This window comes from Bombina bombina, chromosome 2 (assembly GCF_027579735.1).
Source record: "Bombina bombina isolate aBomBom1 chromosome 2, aBomBom1.pri, whole genome shotgun sequence".
Lineage (NCBI taxonomy): Eukaryota > Metazoa > Chordata > Amphibia > Anura > Bombinatoridae > Bombina > Bombina bombina.
The window spans coordinates 410,705,821-410,726,822 of record NC_069500.1 but is presented as its reverse complement, the minus strand read 5'-3'; the positions used below and the strand labels follow the sequence as shown (position 1 = coordinate 410,726,822).

The 21,002-nt window shown below is 37.6% G+C and overlaps 1 protein-coding gene across 3 annotated transcripts in view; it reads left to right on the top strand.

The window, feature by feature from the left end:
* Positions 1–1,395: 1,395 nt before the first annotated feature.
* Positions 1,396–21,002, top strand: part of LOC128648937 (catechol O-methyltransferase-like) — a 44,874-nt gene continuing 25,267 nt past the window's right edge. Inside the window, exons 1-2 of one of the 3 annotated variants that reach the window (XM_053701918.1) lie at positions 1,396–1,440; positions 12,727–12,913. In XM_053701918.1, coding sequence (XP_053557893.1) covers positions 12,775–12,913 — 139 coding nt within the window. In that variant the 5' untranslated portion in view covers positions 1,396–1,440; positions 12,727–12,774. Of the gene's footprint in view, positions 1,441–8,049; positions 8,160–12,726; positions 12,914–21,002 lie in introns of those variants that run through there. The other 2 variants (XM_053701917.1, XM_053701919.1) reach the window with 2 other exon arrangements.

Below are 21,002 nucleotides of genomic sequence, written 5' to 3'. Positions count from 1 at the left end.
TCCTGGACACAGGTACTTCCAACCTAGAATATTGCCAGAATATCAAATGGAGAACTGTGCTTGTTTTGCACCCAATAATGTCACTCTTTTCCATGATTGCTTCCCATGTGCTACATTATGTAATGAATACAGTGTAGGTGTTATGTTTCCAATTTGCATTTATAGAAAATGTTATTTCATAGCTCCCTATGAAAATATAGTTGTAGATGTTATTCTTTAATGTCATATTAGTGTTTGCCTAACTGTTCTGTGTATGATTCTACTGTATATTTTATGTTTTTGGTTCATTTTAATGTTGACTCAATGTGCTTGCTGTGTTCTCACCCTGTTCCTGGTTAGTAGAATTTTAGTAAAGAAACATAGATGTTGTCAGCAGATAAAAACCAAAGGCCCAACAAGTCTGCCCAAAATGTCCTAAACGTATCTAGTTTGTAGCATAGTCTTATGCTTCTCACAGGCATTCCTGAAGTTCCCAAAGTGTTTGTCATTACCACCTCTTCTGAAAGCTTATTCCATAAACCAACCACCCTTTCTGTGTAAAAGTGCAAAATACTCCTGAACCTATATTATGCTGCTTGGGATTGGTTCACTGGTGTTACCCTGCTAAGTAGGGGATTTGCTGGGGTTAAACAGATGGTACAAAGGGGATTTTTACAATTGTGTATTACCCTATTACAATTCCAGTATTTTGTGATTGCCCTCACTAGTTACATATATCCTGCCTATCAAACGGACTATAAGTCTGTGTTACTGCTTTTATAACGCTTGACAAATATGTAATTACAAAAGCAATTACAAGTCTGTGACATAAAAGTAAATTCTTAATAGCTAATTGAAAAAAAAACACCTAAACCATAAGGGAGAATAAAGGGAGTATTGACTGTAAATATAGATACAAAGACAAAAAATCATACTGGCAAAAAAACAACTAAACAAGAGTTCTGATTTCACGTTATATTTTGAAGAAAAGCAGCAGAGCTCATAATAATCTATCTTAAAGGGACATGAAACCCAATTTTTTTCTTTCATGATTTAGAAAGAGCGTGTCATTGTAACAAAAATTTACTTCTATTATCTAATTTGCTTCATTCTCTTGATATCACTTGCTGAAAAGCATATCTAGATATGCTCAGTAGCTGCTGATTGGTTGCTGCACATAAAGGCCTTGTGTGATTGGCTCACACATGTACATTGCTATTTCTTCAACAAAGGATATCTAAAAAATTGAGCAAATTAGATAATAGAAGTAAATTGGAAAGTTGTTTAAAATTGCATGCCCTATCTGAATCCTGAAAGTTTAATTTTGACTTTACTGTCCCTTTAATTATTTCTTGTGAGGCCACACCCAGGTGGTGGGAGGTTTAAAACTGTCAGTAATTTACTCCTTCTCTATAAGGAATGATCACACTTTACATGTAGCACTGAAGGGTTCAGCCACTGGTGAGTACTGTAATACAAATCTACTGTATCTTATAGGTGCAGCCTCTGTTACTAGTTATTATGTGTATGCTTCAAAATGTATCTATTCTTAAAGGGATATTCTAGTGGGGGGAAATAACATGCTGTAATTTGTTAGTACAGACAAATAATTTACCCCTTTATTCTGTAATAAACATAGACCAGTAATTGTAGTCCCTTGCTACCAATAACACATACAGATCAGTCATTTGTTCAACTGTAACTGCCTGTAACATACAGGGACCAATCATTTTATGCCTGTAACTCAAACAGATATGTAAGTTATCTCTGCAGTTGCTACCATGTGGTCAGTAATACACAATCAAGAAATGTCATCCTCTTTAGCTGCCTGTCTCACACAGATATTACCAGATGTGTCCAGCTAGCACCCAATAACACATAACTGCTCTAGAGCTGACTTTAAAGGGACAGTCAACACCAGAATTTTTGTTGTTTAAAAAGAAAGATAATCCCTTTATTACCCATTCCCCAGTTTTGCATATCCAACACAGTTATAATAATATATACGTTTTGCCTCTGTAATTACCTTGTATCTAAGCCTCTGTTGACTGCCCCCTTATTTCAGTTCTTTTGACAGACTGACATGCAGTTTAGCCAATCAGTGCTCACTCCTAGGTCACTTTACGTGCATGAGCTCAATGTTATCTATATGAAACATGTGAACTAATGCCCTCTAGTGGTCAAAATGTATTCAGATTAGAGGCAGTCTTCAAGGTCTAAGAAATTAGCATATGAACCTCCTAGGTTCAGCTTTCAACTAAGAATACCAAGAGAACAAAGCAAAATTTGTGATAAAAGTAAATTGGGAAGTTGTTTAAAATTGCATGCCCTATTTAAATCATGAAAGTTTTTTTTGGACTTGACTGTCCCTTTAACTATGTGTTTAACCTCTTTGCACAAAGTTATATGCAAGCAGCAGTGTAAAATGCTCTATCACATTAAGGCATTTTCTTTTTGCACTTTTATGTCTCTTCACTTTATTTATGTTGAAACAAAGAGATAATGAACTCCCGGATAATGTGCAGCCTGAGAACTACATTTTGGTGCCGCTAGTATTTAGTATGCTAAACTGGATTTTGGTGCTGCTAGTATTTAGTATGCTAAATGAAGAGTTTATATATGTGTCTTATTTGGCTTAAACTTTTTTTTTTCCCCAGAAGGGAAGAAATTACTATTATGTTTTAGGCAACAGACTTTATTTTCTCACCTCAGTATAGGCAAGGTGTCCGTACACAGACACTGGTGTCCGTGACTAGCCCTTGCAGTGTCTGCCACAACCTTAGTATATCTTTTCGTTCTGATTAAATAATAGGAATAAAAAAAATATGTAGTGTGAATAAAGTTAGTGGCTTGTCAAGAGAATGCTAGTGATATTGGGTGATATGTTATGGAATAAAGCCTGAGTGAAATACTGGATGTGTATCTGCATCAGTATAATAACACCCAGCTCTATACAAAGACCCAATAGTGACACTGGCACATGCGTATAGCCAGACAAGGGCTGGTTATAGAGCCAGTGGTATCTGCATCAGTATAATGACACAGTAGTGACACTGGCACATGGGTATCTGCATCAGTATAATAACACCTAGCTCTATACAAAGACACAGTAGTTACACTGGCACATGCGTATAGCCAGACAAGGGCTGGTTATAGAATCAGTGGTATCTGCATCAGTATAATAACACCCAGCACTATATAATGACACAGTAGTGACACTGGCACATGGGTATAGCCAGAGGAGGGCTGGTTATAGAATCGGTGGAATCTGCATCAGTATAACACCCAGCACTATATAATGACACAGTAGTGACACTGGCTCATGGGTATAGCCAGAGGAGGGCTGGTTATAGGATCAGTGGTATCTGCATCAGTATAATTACACCCAGCGCTATATAATGATACAGTAGTGACACTGGTGCATGGGTATAGCCAGAGGAGGACTGGTTATAGGGTCAGTGGTATCTGCATCAGTATAATAACACCCAGCGCTATATAATGATACAGTAGTGACACTGGTACATGGGTATAGCCAGAGGAGGACTGGTTATAGGGTCAGTGGTATCTGCATCAGTATAATAACACCAAGCTCTATACAAAGACACAGTAGTGACACTGGCACATGCGTATAGCCAGACAAGGGCTGGTTATAGGATCAGTGGTATCTGCATCAGTATAATAACACCAAGCACTATAAAATGACACAGTAGTGACACTGGCTCATGGGTATAGCCAGAGAAGGGCTGGTTATAGGATCAGTGGTATCTGCATCAGTATAACACCCAGCACTATATAATGACACAGTAGTGACACTGGCTCATGGGTATAGCCAGAGAAGGGCTGGTTATAGGATCAGTGGTATCTGCATCAGTATAATAACACCAAGAACTATAAAATAATGTTTTTAATTTCAAATGTACCTTGGTGTCCTTCACTAAGGTCTGTACTTTGGTAAATGTCCTCCACAGCCTTTGTCTGTGCCTATCCCATGACATTTAGGACTGAATTAAAACACTAAATTCTGAGAATGTTGGAATATTTTTTACAACATAAATAATACTTAAAGGGTTCAGCACTTGGGTAGCGCTTGCTGATTTGTGTCTAAATGTAGCTATCCAATCAGCAAGCGCTACCCAGGATTTGAACCAAAAATGGGCCGGCTTCTAAGCTTACATTCAAGCTTTTTAAAATAAAGATACCAAGAGAACAAAGAAAAATTGATAAAAGGAGTAAATTAGAAAGTTACTTAAAATTGTATGCACTATCTGAATCATGGAAGTTTATTGTTGACTATATTATCCCTTTAAAGAGATAGAAATGTAAAAATAAAATGAGCATAGGTGCATTTCGATTTTTAAATAGAAGCATTTTTCATAGCAAAATGCTTCTAGTAAAAGTTTTTACTTTTTCCTAGTGGCATACGCACACATGCTGTGAGGGTCTGTGCTAGTATTCAAGCAATAAGCTTAATGATTTTTAGTAAAAGTTAATACTGTTTTAGTGCTATCTTTTAATGTTCACAGAGCATATGTTTATATGCCTCGCGCACTTGCATTCAACCACCTTGGCTGCTCAGAGAGCATGCTTTGTAAGGTGATTACTTAAAGGGACAGTCAATACCAGAATTTTTGTTGTTTACAAAGATAGATAATCCCTTTATCCATTCCCCAGTTTTGGATAACAAACACAGTTATAATAATACACGTTTTACCTCTGTGATTACTTTGTATCTAAGCCTCTGCAGACTGCCTCCTTATTTCAGTACTTTTGACAGATTTGCATTTTAACCAATCAGTGCTGAGTCCTAGGTATCTCCACGTGCATAAGCACAATGTAATCTATATGACACACATGAACTAACGCCCTATTAGTAAAAATGCATTCAGATAAGAGACGGCTTTCATGGTCACAGAATTTAGCATATGAGCCTACCTAGGTTTAGCTTTCAACTAAGAATATCAAGAGAACAAAGCCAAATTGGTGCTAAAAGTAAATTGGAAAGTTGTTTAAAATGACATGCCCTATTTGAATCATGAAAGTTTATTTTGGATTTGACTGTCCCTTTAATTACTATTGTTGCTTATTAACACAAGTAACAGCTTTCTCACTGAGCAGGAGCACTGTTCAAATGAGGGTGTGTGAGACATATGTAAATATGCTCCATACACCTAAAAAGCTATTTCTTAAGCAGTGATACATTTCACTGGAGAAAACACTTATTTTAAAGGGACAGTCTACACCTTAGTCCTCTTAAAGTCTTACTTTAGATTATGCTGAAAATATCCCCCTGCACCCGTTCTATATCATGCAGCAGTAACAGTTATAAAAGTTATTTTAAGATGACCATTGTTTCTCGTCACTTTGAGATGGCTGCCAAGCTCTGCCCACTGATGACATCACGATCTGGGCTGCATCTATGCACTCTGCTGAATAGCATTGACAGTCTGTTGAATCCAATTGGTGAGATTTCTGTAACTAGTGAAGCCTTTAATGCAGCCCAGATCATGATGTCATCAGTGGGTGGAGCTTGGCAGCTATTTCAAAGTGCCTAGAAACAATATTCATTTTAAAATAACTTTTTTACTGTCCCTGCTGCATGATCTAGTAAGGGTGCTGGAGGATATTTTCAGCTTAATCTAAAGTAAGTGAATGTGCATTTCAGTGTTGTGTTTTATGGCCACGTGTTTAGAGGTTGGCTGAGGGGATGGATACTGGACTTGATACTGATGCTTACAAATCATGTGACAGGGGGCTTACAAACTCATACACCTGAAGCTTTCCCAGTTTGAACACAGAATTTCATACTAAGCAGTGAGTTCTCAGTATCTTAAAGGGATACTGAACCCAAATTTTTTCTTTTGTGATTCAGAGCATGCAATTTTAAGCAACTTTCTAATTTACTCCTATTATCAAATTTTCTTTGTTCTCTTGCTATCTTTATTAAAAAAAGAAGGCATCTAAGCTTTTTTGGGGGGTTCAGAACTCTGGACAGCACTTTTTTATTGGTGGATGAATTTTTCCACCAATCAGCAAGAACAACCCAGGTTGTTCACCAAAAATGGCCCGGCATCTAAACTTATATTTTTGCATTTCAAATAAAGATACCAAGAGAATGAAGAAAATTTGATAATAGGAAAAAAATTAGAAAGTTGCTTAAAATTCCATGCTCTTTCTGAATCGCAAAATAATTTTTTTTTGGTTCAGTGTCCCTTTAATTTTATTTTTGAATACATTGTTAGCTTTTTTTTTTTAGGACACTCCCTGTTGTAACGGATAATTGGCTTATGTGTTCTGCCCTCTGAATGGAATTATTAGAGACAGACAAGTACTTTATTGTTGTTAATCCATTGCATTGTTGTTTTTAGGTTTTATTCCTAGCTTGTATCAAGTTGTTACTTGATCAGAGATTTTAGTTCTGTTTTGTGCAATTATAAAAGGATAATATGTGATTCCTTTGCATTTGGATTATTGAGATTTCAATATGGTTTTTAAAAAGAATTTAAAACTGTCACTTCATTAATTGTTTGCAAAACCACTTTTAAACGATGGTGGGTATTTTTATTGTGATTTATTAGGGCTAGCTGTATATGTGTGTGCCCACTGCTCTATAGTTTAGCTGGGTTAGGTCATTTGTGGGGAAATTTGCTTTTCATCTTCTATGGGAGAATGTGACAGACTCTTTATTATTATTTTTTACAAAAAATCACATGCTTAAAATGTTATTTAAAGGGACATGAACCCCATTTTTTTTCTTCTTATGATTCATATAATTCAATTTAAAAAAAAAAAAGTTTCCAAATTACTTCTATTCTCAAATGTGCTGTGTTTTCATGTTATGTTTTGTTAAAGATATATTTAGATAGGTAACGTGCACTACATGACAGGAAATATGGTATAGATCTTAAAGCATATGGCACTGCAGTTCCACAATATCAATAAACATAAAGGAGTAAAGGTAAAAAGAAACCAGCTGATCAAATCACTAAACAACCATTGGCTACAAACCTGCTACTTACTCCTGAGCAATCTATTAAAGCTGGTTAAAAGCCAGGTGTATTGTGTAACACTACTGCCAGATAAAATATAACAGCCTTTTCCCAGCTTAAAAAAACAAGCTATTCGTCCATTTTACTTTTACCAATTTTCCAGGGACAGCCCTGGTTGTGTTTAGCATCTTGTGCTGTGATAAATCAATGTAAAAGTCTCCCGCACAATGTAAGTATCTGTCCTGATGTGAATGTTTGTGCGCCAATAAGAAATGAATCTAGGGCTGTTAGCTGTCCTTCATGAAAACACTGGACTACAATTAAAGGTACAGTCAACTAAAAATGTTTTGTTATTGTTTAATAAAATAGATAATCCCTTTTAGTACCCGTTACCCAGTTTTTCACAGCCAACATGGTTATATTAATATACTTTTAACCTCTGATTACCTTGTATCTAAGCCTCTTTTGACAGTCCCCTGATCATATGAATTTTTATTTATTATCTATTGACTTGCATTTTAGCTGTGTTGTGCAGAACCCACGTGCGTGGGCACAATATCTATATGGCCCACATGAACTAGCAGTCTCCTGTTGTGAAAAGCAAATAAAAAAGCATGTGATTAAGAGGATGTCTAAAGTGGCTTAGAAACAGGCCGAAATCTAGAGGTTTAACTGTTATAAAGTATATTAATGTTAGTTGTGCAAAGCTGGAGTAGTAAAGGCGTTATCTTTTTAAACAATAACAATTTTAGTGTTGACTATCCCTTTAAGGATCTATATAAAAAAAAAATAGTAAACCCAAGCGCAAACCTATTTGTTAGTTTGCTGGTCTGTATAAACTCAGCCTTCCCTTAAAGGGACATTATACACTCATTTTTTTTCTTTGCATAAATGTTTTGTAGATCTATTTATATAGCCCATAAAGGTGTGTTTTTTTTTTTTTGTTTTTTGTTGTTTTTTTTTTAAATGTATAATTTTGCTTATTTTTAAATAACATTGCTCTGATTTTCAGACTCCTAACCAAACCCCAAAGTTTTAGGAGAATACCGTCGGATACCTACTCCAGCTTGCTCCTGTTTTGTGTAAAGGGTCTTTTCATATGCAAAAGAAGGGGGAGGGGGTGAGTGTCTTATTTCCCACTTGCAGTGGGCTTTCCAGCTACCTTTTCAACAGGGCTAAACTGAGAGCTTCTAAGTAAGTTTTTAAACAGTTTTATACTGGATTTTTATATCAGTATCTGCATCTTATTCTTTATAGTAGTGTATATTACATGCAGTTATATGAAAATTGGTGTATACTGTCCCTTTAAGGCTGCAAGAAAAAGTATTGTGCAAATATTAGATATACAGACTAGCGCTTGTTAGCAGCTCTGTGAAGCGCTAGTCTGTATATCTACTATTTGCACAATACCTTTTAAGGATCTAGCAAAGTGGTAGATGTGGTTATAACCGTCCTTTCCCAAAACTCAATGGTTACTGGGAATACAAAGCAATGATTTTCCTCTCTGGAATATGACCACAACCATATCTGTAAAGCATCAAAAACTAAGCTGCCACTTAGGGGACTTAAGAAGAATTATAGTGTCCTTTGTGTTTTGTAGCGGTTTTACTGGACAGCCAGCTGAAATACTGGTCCGTTCTGTTCAAAACTAGACACCTGGCTAACCTGCATTAGGCCTTTGTAAGTCTTGTGTTTTATATCATCTGAGACTCCTGCACTTTAAACTAGAACAGTAGAATAATAAAACAATCTATCTAGTTTAATGAACTGAATCTGTAAATCTCCTGCAATTTACAGATCAGATTTAATACAATAATCTTTATTTTGTGCATGTTGTGTGCAATTTACATTGGCTGTTATAAAAAAACATTCTCAATACTCCCATATAATGCTTAGTTAAAGGAACAGTAAAGCCAATATAAAACTTCAGATAGAACATGCAATTGTAAGCAACTTTTCATTTCACTTCCTGCATCAAAATGTGCAGCGTCTTTTCACATGCAGCTCCTACTGAACATGTGCAAGAGTACACAGTATATATTTATATGCATTTTGTGATTGGCTGATGGCTATCACATGATGAAGGTGGGAGGAAAATTGAACCAACTTGGAAATATATCTACTACTCATTTGAAATTCATGCATAGTGCTTTTGCATTGCATTTTTTGATTATGCATTTAAAGGTCCTTTAATTGATTGGGCTGCTGCAAAGTGTCCCTGGAAATTGTATTAATATGTTGAACTATGGACTCCCTGGTTAAGAGCAGAGTAGCATCAGACATTTCAGTGTAAATCTTTTTAGACATCATAATAGCTTGAACACATTCTGAGCATGAATCTTTTATTAGATAGGAGACTTTCAAACATAATGACAGCATTACATGGCAAGTACTGGATCTACAAATACAGCTTTTAATTTTAGCAACAAAGAGGCTTTGTAGCCTGTTGTAAATTAGCAGACTGAGTTACAGCAGAAACTTAGAGGCCTACACAGCACTGTGATGCTTTTGTAGATTAGCAGAGAGGAACAGAGCAACATAGGTCTATAGAGCACTGCCTAGGATGTACAAGATTAGCAGGCTGAGATTAGGGATGGGCAAATGTTTCACAACATTCCAAAAATTAAACCAATTTTAACTCGTTCATTTGTTTCTAATGTTTGTACAACATTCTAATATTTGTTTAATGTAATAGTATTTCTAATGCTTTCTTATTCAAATTATGCAATATTTGAAATAGAAACATTCAAATTGATATTTGTATCTAAATATGTATCAGTTTACTACGTTCCCTACCTCATGAACTATTGAACTTCTGAATAGTATTTGTTAAATCGAATGTTACATTTGAAATTTTGAATGTGGACATTCGATCTATATTATGAACATTCGAAAGTGATTTTCAAAAACTGTAAATAGCATTTGAATATAGAATATTTAAGAATATTCGTTCTTCAATCAACATTCGATTATGTAAATCGATGTTCTACAATAACATTGGAATATAAACCCATTTGCCCATCACTAGCTGAGATACAGCAGAGATCTCTCTAAGTTACATTTCTGATGGAAGTTGTAGACAGCTTGCTCTTAGTGCTGCTGTTAACTTACAAGCTTAACCAAGCTGGAAAAAATATAACTTCAACTGTTCAACATAACTTCAAAAGTAAAAAAAATGTGCCTGACTAACACAAGTAAAAACCCAGCATATCTACTGCTATGTAAATATTGTGGGATGTGGAAACAAACAGAAATGGTCAGCTTATGCACAGACAAGTAGATTTTGTAGTGAGTTATGTGCATTTATGAAGGATGGGAGTGTCTTCTGGTATTTAAAAGCCCCCTGCCTAAAGCTCCTCAGCATGAAAAAAAGATTTACTAAATCCTGAAACCTTTATCCTCTCAAAGGTCAAAAACCTAAGGAAAGGTGAAGGAATGCAGGTAATGAAATGTCGGGTACCATAATCCATTCAGTAATTATGCACTTATAACATTCCACACTGTACACTCTCTATTATTATTATTATTAGAGACATTTGTAAACCCCTGTGATTTTAACATGTTTTAATAAATTGTTTTAACATTCATCTGAGTTCACTTCTATCTGCTCCTGCTGGAGTCTCCCATTGCTTTTATATCTAGAGCTTGATGTGAAGCTCTGCAGTATGTGATTATACAACTTACATGTGAATTAACCCTGCAGTCTCACAGGACTTCACCATTGGCAGCATTAATCTGACTTATTTGAGGTTAACCCTTGGAGTTCGACTGCAGCATTCATCTTCACTGAGAAGTAATCCCTGGGATCACTTATGCACATTTGGAGTTGGGATTTAGTCTCCAATTGACTTTTTTGGGCTTATCCTTTTTGCACTAACACATTGTTTTTGTTAGTAACCCAGGCCCAGGACCAGGACCACACTGTCTCTTCATCCCTGGGTCCCTAACCTACAGCCACACAATACATGCCGTAAACCAAACCCACTTAGATACAAACAAGAGGGACACAGGCTCTTTGTAATTTCCGTAAACACATAATGGACTGCATTCTCAAACCAGACTGGGTACACATCCCATGACCCTGCAAAACTCGCAGCTATGGGTACACACACATAGTGATGTCGCAAACCTAAAATTTTGCGTTCGCGGACGCGAACTTCCACAACTGTTCGCGAACCGGGCGAACCGCCATAGACTTCAATAGGCAGGCGAATTTTAAAACCCACAGGGACTCTTTCTGGCCACAATAGTGATGGAAAAGTTGTTTCAAGGGGACTAACACCTGGACTGTGGCATGCCGGAGGGGGATCCAAGGCAAAACTCCCATGGAAAATTACATAGTTGATGCAGAGTCTGGTTTTAATCCATAAAGGGCATAAATCACCTAACATTGCTAAATTGTTTGGAACAACGTGCTTTAAAACATCAGGTATGATGTTGTATCGATCAGGTAGTGTAAGGGTTACGCTCGCTTCACAGTGACAGACCAAACTCCCCGTTTAAAGGGACAGTCTACACCAGAATTTTTATTGTTTTAAAAGATAGATAATCCCTTTATTATTATTATTATTAGTGTGAAGGAAACTGACTGCTATTATTTAACACAGTCAAAAAAGTGTTGTTTTTTTTTTTTTTTAATCTACACTACTGTTACACCACATATGAGTTGCACTGGGGTGACACTGTGCCCTGGCAGGCAGGCCCTGAAACGCACACGTGTGAAGGAAACTGATTGCTATTATTTAACACAGTCAAAAAAGTGTTGTTTTTTTAAATCTACACTACTGTTACACCACATATGAGTTGCACTGGGGTGACACTGTGCCCTGGCAGGCAGGCCCTGAAACGCACACGTGTGAAGGAAACTGATTGCGATTATTTAACTCAGTCAAAAAAGTGTTGTTTTTTTAAATCTACACTACTGTTACACCAGATATGAGTGGTGGCACTGGGCAAGTGGGCACAGTATACACTGTGAGCTTGACACACACGCTGGCAGGCAGGCAGGCAACTGCAATTAGATTACACAGGAGAAAAAAAAACAGCCCTAAAAAGGGCTTTTTGGGGTGCTGTCCTTACAGCAGAGATCAGATGAGTCCTTCAGGACTGTAGTGGACACTGAATACACTAGCCTAGCTATAGATTTCCCTACTAAATCAGCTACACTGTCCCTCCTCTCACTAACAATGCAGCTTCCGAATGAATCTAAAATGGATGCTGTCTAGGAGGTAGGAGGGTCTGGGAGGGAGGGTCTGCTGCCGATTGGCTGGAATGTGCCTGCTGACTGTGAGGTACAGGGTCAAAGTATTACTCAATGATGAATAATAGGGGGCGGATCGAACCGCATATGTTCGCCCGCCGCGGCGAACGCAAACATGCTATGTTCGCCGGGAACTATTCACCAGCGAACAATTTGCGACATCACTACACACACACACAACATGGAAGGGGGCTGTACTCTCAGACTGGACTGGGTAAACATCCCATGACCCTGCAACATGCACAGCCCTGGGTGCTCAATAGCACTTTCAGGAAGCTGCACTGTCCCCAGAGTCCCTGGCAGTTAACCCCAGACAGGTCTGGGTACAAGGCCCATAGTGATTTTTTTTTTTCTTTTCATTAAATGTTTTAATTGATGTTCTTTCACGTGCATGAGAGAGAATGGTTGAGTTCTTAATGTTTACTTATGTTCTGTTATTAATTTACTGATCAATCTCAGCCATACGTGGATACTTTGACTAGTAGTATTCTTGTATTACAGCTCAGCTTACAAAGTTAAGAAGTACAACTAAGGATCATATATTTCATTATGGAGGACATGAAAGAACAGAGAATCCTTGAATTTGTTCTAGAGAATGCATTACACGGTAACCCTCAGAGCGTGTTGGACAATATAGACAAATACTGCCGAAACCAGGAGTGGGCCATGAATGTAGGAGATGAAAAAGGTAAAAAAACAACAGAGAATGGTACTGACCAAATCGTCTTCACTTCCAGGCAATATTGTTCACTTTCCAAAGTAAATAATTTAGCCTTCATCTTTACTGCACTACTTTTTTTGTTGTTGTAGTTTTTTAAAGTTATTTTTATTACTAATAATTATAAACATTTTTAACACATATATGGTCAATGCACCATGTTTCAAATAAGCATCATTGTTTTTGCAAGATTTACATATTCAACTAGTGAAATCCCAATTAGAGACCTATTCAGGGTCATCCATTTTTTAATTTTGCCTTTTTGTTAAAGGAACTAATTATGCACTTATTTTGTCAAAGGCCAAATGTACATAAACTTATGCCTTACTAAATGGCAACAATGATCGTATACCTCCTAACATTTTGAATTTCATTTACATATTGGTATTGTTGTTATCCTTTCAACTTTTTACTAGGATGTTATACATTGTTTTACATTGGAATTCACTTTGCAACCTCAATTGTTATAATATAATATAGACCAAATCAAACCTTTTTTTTATTATTGTATACTTGTCTGACAAATTAAAAATAAATAAATCATTATACCACACAAGTGGGAGGAAAATAGGTAAATTCTACCTTTGTAGCTATTGCTTATCGCTAATGGTTAGACTCTTTGTGTAACGCCATGTACATTTAATTCAATGTGCCCCCACTTCCTGTGTGGCGATAAGCAACATTCATGCACTGTGTGTACTCTGCATGCAAAGTTTCCTATAATTTGTTAAGAAGTGTGCAACAAAAATTTGGCATTTGCAATTTTTGGCCAAGTGACTAAAATGTGTGTGGACATTTGAAGAGGTACAGAATTTGCTATGTACTTACTTCACATTAAGCAAAATGCAGAAAAACTTACTCTCAGGGCCAGTGCTACAATAGAGGTTAGATAAGGCGACTGGGATGCAAATTTGGTGCATGACATAATTTTTCTCTTTTTTTTTTTCTCTTTTTTTTTTTTTTTTTTATGTGCATATTTATTTTTTGCTTCCTAACGTAGGCTTTATAGTATGGGGTATATATGGTGGCATAATAGCTAGAATGGAAAGGGGCTTTAGTGAAATATAGGGAGGCAGAGAGGACAGCGATAACATCTGGAAGCCTCTGGCTGAAATCTCACTGTACAGCCACTGCCCTCTATACAAAACTTTAGCAGCTTTCATAAACGTTAGTGGGGACTCCCTGCCACACACACCAAAATAGTTATAAACATGCTGCATTGTATAATAATGCTAAATAAGTGTATAGATGCCTTCCATTATCATATATATCAGAGTGTTGTGTTATTACCATACAGAGACACTTGTCCAAAATAAATTGATTTTGCAGTCCATCCCTGTTTTGGGGGTGCTCCCTCTAGAAGCAAGGTGTTTTGCTGTTACTGGACATTAAAACTTACTGGACATAAAAGGGGTAGGGCCAGAGGCGTAACTAGAAACCACAGGGCCCAGGTGCAAGAATCTAAGATGGGCCCCCCCACCCCTCAAAAAAAAAAGTGAATTTGATACTTTTTTTTTAAAAAACATTTAACACAGAAAAAAAAATGTGAATCAGATTACATGTCTGCAAAAGGATGTACCCTATGCCCACAGTCTGTGAGATGGTCTGACCCCCCTATTACTGTATATAGTGACACTGTTTAACCCACCAGTACTGTATATAGTGACAGTCTGTAATCTACCGGTGAGATAGCTGGCCTGACCCTACCTGCGCCAGTACTTTATAAAGTGACCACAGTAGTCTGTGGCATAGTCCAGCCCCCCCATACTGTATATAGTGGTACTGTATAGTGACACTGTTTACCCCCTCCCCCCCATGCTGTAGTAACAAGGTCTGTAATTTGCGGTTTCAAATATATATATATATATATATATATATATATATATATATATATATATATATATATATATATATATATATATATATATATACATACACACCCCAATGGGTAAAACAGAAAGACTAACCCCTGTAGTCAGAGACACTAGTGAAGCATCATGTCACACTCACATGATATCAGTGCAGGCAGTGGCAGGTCAACATTTTTCATTAAAAAAAAAAAATGTATAAGCTGGGCCCCCACCCTTGGGGGGCCCAGTCACAATTGCGTCCTCTGCAGCCCCTGTAGTTTCGCCCCTGGGTAAGACTAATTGCTTTGCTCAGGAAACCCTACCTCCCAGTGGGATCTGGGCACAAGGGGGGAGAGCGGGTACAGTATGTAATTTTGGCTTTTGCATGTTTACATTTCACATCTTGTACTGTATAAAAACCCTGTGTCTTGACCATTAAAGTCAGTTACTACCTACTGCACTAAGCCTTGTCTGGTGTTTGTATGGGAGGAAAAAAACTTCTTACACTACAAGCTTAAAGGGACAGTCAAGACCAAAAAAAACTTTACTGATTCAGATAGGGCATACAATTTTAAACAACTTTCTAATTTACTTTTATCACCAATTTTGCTTTGTTCTCTTGGTATTCTTAGTTGAAAGATAAACGTAGGAGGTTCATATGCTAATTTCTTAGACCTCTAAGGCTGTCTCTAATCTAAATGTATTTTGACAGTTTTTCACCACTAGAGGGCGTTAGTTCATGTGTTTCATATAGATAACATTGAGCTCACGCACGTGACTTTACCAAGTGAGGGACAAAAGTAAGAATACAAATACATAACAGACTAAACAAAACAAATTAGTACAAGTGTAGGGGGCAGAGACATAAGGTGTGGGGTAGCTTGTCATGGGGATTGTAATTGGAGCAGCGAGTCAAGCAGTTGAAGATTTATTTTGGTTAGGATGATAAACAGTTATTGGAGAATTGATAAGCCCCTCTAAATAGGTGGGTTTTCTATGAGTTCCTAAAACTATACAAGGTTGGAGACTGATGGAGTGGGGTAGAGAGGTGCAGAGGACAGGAGCAGCTCTTGAGAAGTCTTTGAGGAGAGAGGGAAGTAAGTCAGTTATATTAAAGAGGGCGGGGCAGGGGGTATTTGTAGATGTGAGGACATATAGTTAGGAGTGTCTTTGTTGAGTGCTTCATATGTTAGAGACACTGAACCCAAATTTTTTATTTTGTGATTCAGATAGAGCATGAAATTTTAAGCAACTTTCTAATTTACTCCTATTAGCAAATTTTCTTTATTCTCTTGATATCTTTATTTTTTTTTTTTTTTAAACAGTTTTTATTGAGGTACTCAAAATAGGCATACAGACAGAGGTATATAGCAAAATTGGCATACAGTATGCTTTCTGAAAGTGTTACATAATAAAACATAAACAAAACAACAAAGTTAGTATGCAATGCCTATATAAAAGGGAACCTTCTCTAATCCACACTAGAGGTCCTTCATGGACCAAGCATAAGGGAAATAACTGTAAGTGAGGGAAGGTAAAAGGAAAAAGAGAGACCACTCTTGGATCTCATCATTATGACCTCGGATTTTATAGGTTATTTTTCTGTAATGCTATTTTTCTTCGGTTTGTGAAAAAAGATAATAATGCTAGGCAATCTAATCTTGCTAGGCTTGGGGAGAAAAGTAATGTCACTAATATTTTGTATTGCAAGATATAGTTAGACACAGGAATGCAGTAGTGGCTGCGACAATGGTACAGTATCCTATGAGTTAGAAACTGATTAACATATTCAGTTGGTAGGTAATATTAAGAGTTATGGAAGTGCGGCATAGACAAGATTAGCCGCTTATTTAACCCTCCTAAACTAGGAGGTATATTTAAGTGGGGGGGGGGGGAGGAGGTGGTAGTATGAGGGAGATATACAGAATATATGGACCGAGCACTAGGTTTATGGAAGGAGTTTCAGAGGTGCATGGATTGCTAGAGGATTATTAGGAGCTGGGTGGAAGTATAGTAGACAATGTTGTATCCTGTAGAGAGAAGCCTAAGGGTCTTACTGTGATAGCTTCAACACTAGATAAATGAATGGTTTGCGGTGCAATAAGATTATAAAAAATGCAGGGCCAGCCTGCGATAGGAAGCCTGTGAAATGCGAGGATAATAGGTTACATATAGTAATATACAGGTCTGATGAGAAGCAGAAATTTGGGACTACCTGTAAGGGTTATTCATATTTCTAATGAAGAATATTGATATTCCCCTTCTAAACAATTGGTCTCTTTACCATATTTATGTTGCCTATGCTGTCTATGGGAGTCCAGATGAGAAGGCTCAGGGATCCCGGCCGCAGACACCCAAGCCTTAGGAGAATTCATCATGGTAGGGGACAGCAAAGGGCATTTTAATTCAATCTTCCGTGTCTATTGCTTATATGGGGTGAGCAAGGGAGTGCAAATGTAGATATATATAGAAGATCCATAGACGGTCAGCTGGAACTTAACTAACAGCCTTCTTGTGGCACCTATGCATTTATAAATGAGGCATGATGAATACTATTATCTGGTACTTCAATAACTGGAACGTAACCAGAAGTCTACTCAAATATAACTTGTGAATGCAAACATCAACATTAGAAGGTAAGAGACCCTCTCATAGCCTAGAGGTTGAAACATTATGTTTATGGAGTAAGTTAAATGTGCAGCTCCTCATTAGTTTCATATAAATTCACTCAGGATACAGATGGGGCAATAAAAGAAATTACAGACCACAGATATGTATAAGGCACGCATACAAGTTATCCCAGCACTGAATGCAGAGCAAACATAAGCAATATATAGTGAAAAAATAACTACAATACTGGCAATTTAAACATAACTAGAATATGCTAATTGAAATGGCGGCAAGCGGGCTAAGCCTTGGCCTAATGGCATATATAAAACAGTAGGTAGCCCCTTAAACAGCCAGTCTCTCAGATAGATATGTTTTCTAAACTTCAGACCGTTAGGCCAGCATCGGTAGACCTAAACAGTAAATAGTAAATAAAGAGGGGGCACCATATTAGTCCTTAGCTTTTGAAGAATTATGTGTACATAGGTAGAGTTCTAACCGCTCCTGGTATGAGACTCTTTCAGACCGTTCTGATAGTTCTAGCCAATACCCAACCTGTGCAGCCCGGCTGGGATGCCTGACCGCTGCCGCCCGCAGATGAAAAGGGCCAACTGAGCTTTGCCGGAATAGAGGCGGTGTAGATCTGCAGGTCGCTGCGCAGTTATAGTGCGGGCAGCTGCACTCGAGTAAGTCCAAACAGAGCCGTCCGGCGGTGAGAAGGCCACATCCAATGTTAGGTACGTGTCTCCTTGGAATACTTTAGCTGCAAACAACAGTGACTGTATGCGGCTGCTGGGCACAGTGAGAAGTTTGCGGTGCTGCAGGAGATTGAAGCGTCCAGGTATGTCCTTCGATGAGCCGGTAAGAGTAGTTCTATTCTCCGCCTCCAGGACAGCACGCTCCGGAGGCGAGGGACGCCGGGGCCCCAGAATGCCACCACCTCCCAGCATGGCCGCACAAGTGGGCTCTTGAGTGTGAAGAGCCTGGAGCGCTAGACCTGGTAAGCACTCAAGCATGTCACGGCATCCGTCAAGAAAGAGATGGATCTCCTCCATAATTTTCTCTGCAGGTAACATGATGAGGGATAGCAGAGGGCTCCAGGGACACAGTAAAGATAGGCCCAAGATGGCCGATTCCGGAGTCTCTGCCAACAGGTTACTCACAAAAGTTTTAAAGATCCATCTCTTTGGCAGAGCATTCAATAGTATAATTAGATGTGCAGGTCATTTATATTTAGACAATCCTCATGAAATAACAAATATTGAGGCTGGAACAATCCTTAAATGTAATTTTTACATGGAATGTAGACAGAGCTACTGAAATGTGCGTCTGTATTATTGCTCGGCTGGCTCCGCCCCCGTTGATATCTTTATTTGAAATGCAAGAATGTAAGTTTAGATGCCGGCCCATTTTTGGTGAACAACCTAGGTTGTCCTTGCTGAGTGGTGGATAAATTCATCCACCAATCAAAAACTGCTGTCCAGAGTTCTGAACTAAGAAAAAAGCTTAGATGCCTTTTTTTCAAATAAAGATAGCAAGAGAATGAAGAAACATTGATAATAGGAGTAAATTAGAAAGTTGCTTAAAATTTAATGCTCTATCTGAATCACAAAAGAAAAAATTTGGGTTCAGTGTCCCTTTAAGGTTAGTATTTTGAACTATATTCTAAAGCTTAATGGAAACCAGTGATAGAGAAGGGATCTAATGTAGATCAGCAACTTAGTTAGGTGAGTCTAGCTTAAAGCTACATTGTACTCTTAACATTTTCTCCCCTTTACTGTGTTCCCAATGGTCAATTTTTACCTGCTTGCAAACAGCTACTTCATATTTTATTTGTTATTTTAAATAGCTACTTTTGCCTGGTGTATCACGACCCCTACTGAAAATATGAATAACAAACATTTTCTCTGTGAGAAAGCTATATAAATAGAATACAATAGCACTGATTAATCTCCCAGTGGAGGGAGAGAGAGATTTTGTATATGAAATAGCTTCTTGTGTTAGCATTTCAATATTTAGCATAAATAACATTAGTTTTACTTGCAGGCTCAGCATATTGTTATGGGCATGTTCTAGACGATGATTTTAATGAGAACAGTTATTTCAAATCCAGAAATAAAAATAAAGGACAACATTCTTACATTTTATACCCCGCAGTAGGTATTACAATATGGTAACCAGACCTGAGGGGGTAAAAAAACATGCAGCACACGCAATTCACAGGGCCGCCACTAGAAATTTTGGGGCCCCTGACTTAACCATTGATCAGCCCCCCCCCCCCCCTTTGACATGTGCAATTTTTAACCAAGTGACTAAAACGTATATGCACTTTATTCTTAAGTGTCTATTTAAACTTGGAAATGTTGTAAAGGTAGTAACATAAAATCACACAGACACGCTCATACACTGAAACACACACACACTCACACATAAGGATTCACATATAGACACTCTAGCCGACACCCAAACATACACTCAGCACTTGTTTACATTGACCTGACAAGTAATGAGGTAGACTAAAGTTTTGTAAAAAAAAAAAAGAGATTTAGAAAACAAAATATGGAGTTCTGATTATCTTTTTATAAAGGAAGATGCCGACTAAATTATGACAACAGCATGCAGTGGCTGTAAGGAAGGGCCCTGAACTGCCTTCCGGAAAGGTCTCATTAGTCTCAAAGTCTGTAGAAAGATGTGAATAATCAGTAGTAAGGTCAAAATGTCCTAAAAAGGAACAGACAATGGACACACACACACACTCAAACTCAAACTTGCACATACACCCAAGGAAACACCAACAGAGACAGCCTCAGAAAACACACAAAGATATATATATATATATATATATATATATATATATATATATATATATATATATATATATATATATATATATATATATATATATATATATATATATACACGCACAGAGACACTTGCAGAAAACACAAAGACAGACACACACAGAAAGACATACAGTACATACACACCCTCACTGAGACATCCACAGAAAACACACAAAGACATACACACACCCTCACTGAGACATCCACAGAAAACACAGACATACACACACCCTCACAGAGACATCCACAGAAAACACACAGACATACACACACCCTCACTGAGACATCCACAGAAAACACACAAAGACATACACACACACACACACACACACACCCTCACAGACACATCCACATAAAATAGACATACACTCCCACCCTTACAGAGGCATCCAGAGAAAATACACAAAGACAAACATACACACACCCTCACAGAGGCAGCCAGAGAAAATACACAAAGACAAACATACACCCACCCTCACAGAGAGACCCACAGAAAAAAATACATATACACTCATAGACACAAACCAAAGCACAAAGACATAAACACAGACACCCACAGGAACACTCACAGGAGGAAACATTTATGCACCTTGCATCCCCTAAATCAGCGTTGTGTGACATGCATGAAAAAATGCAGAAATTAAGAGATCACTTTTTAAAGAATCATATTTGTAAATGTACAAACAAAAATAATTTTGTGAATTCAAAATTGTACATTAATGATCTGGGTAGATGGCTAGGTGAAGAAAAGTACTTTTA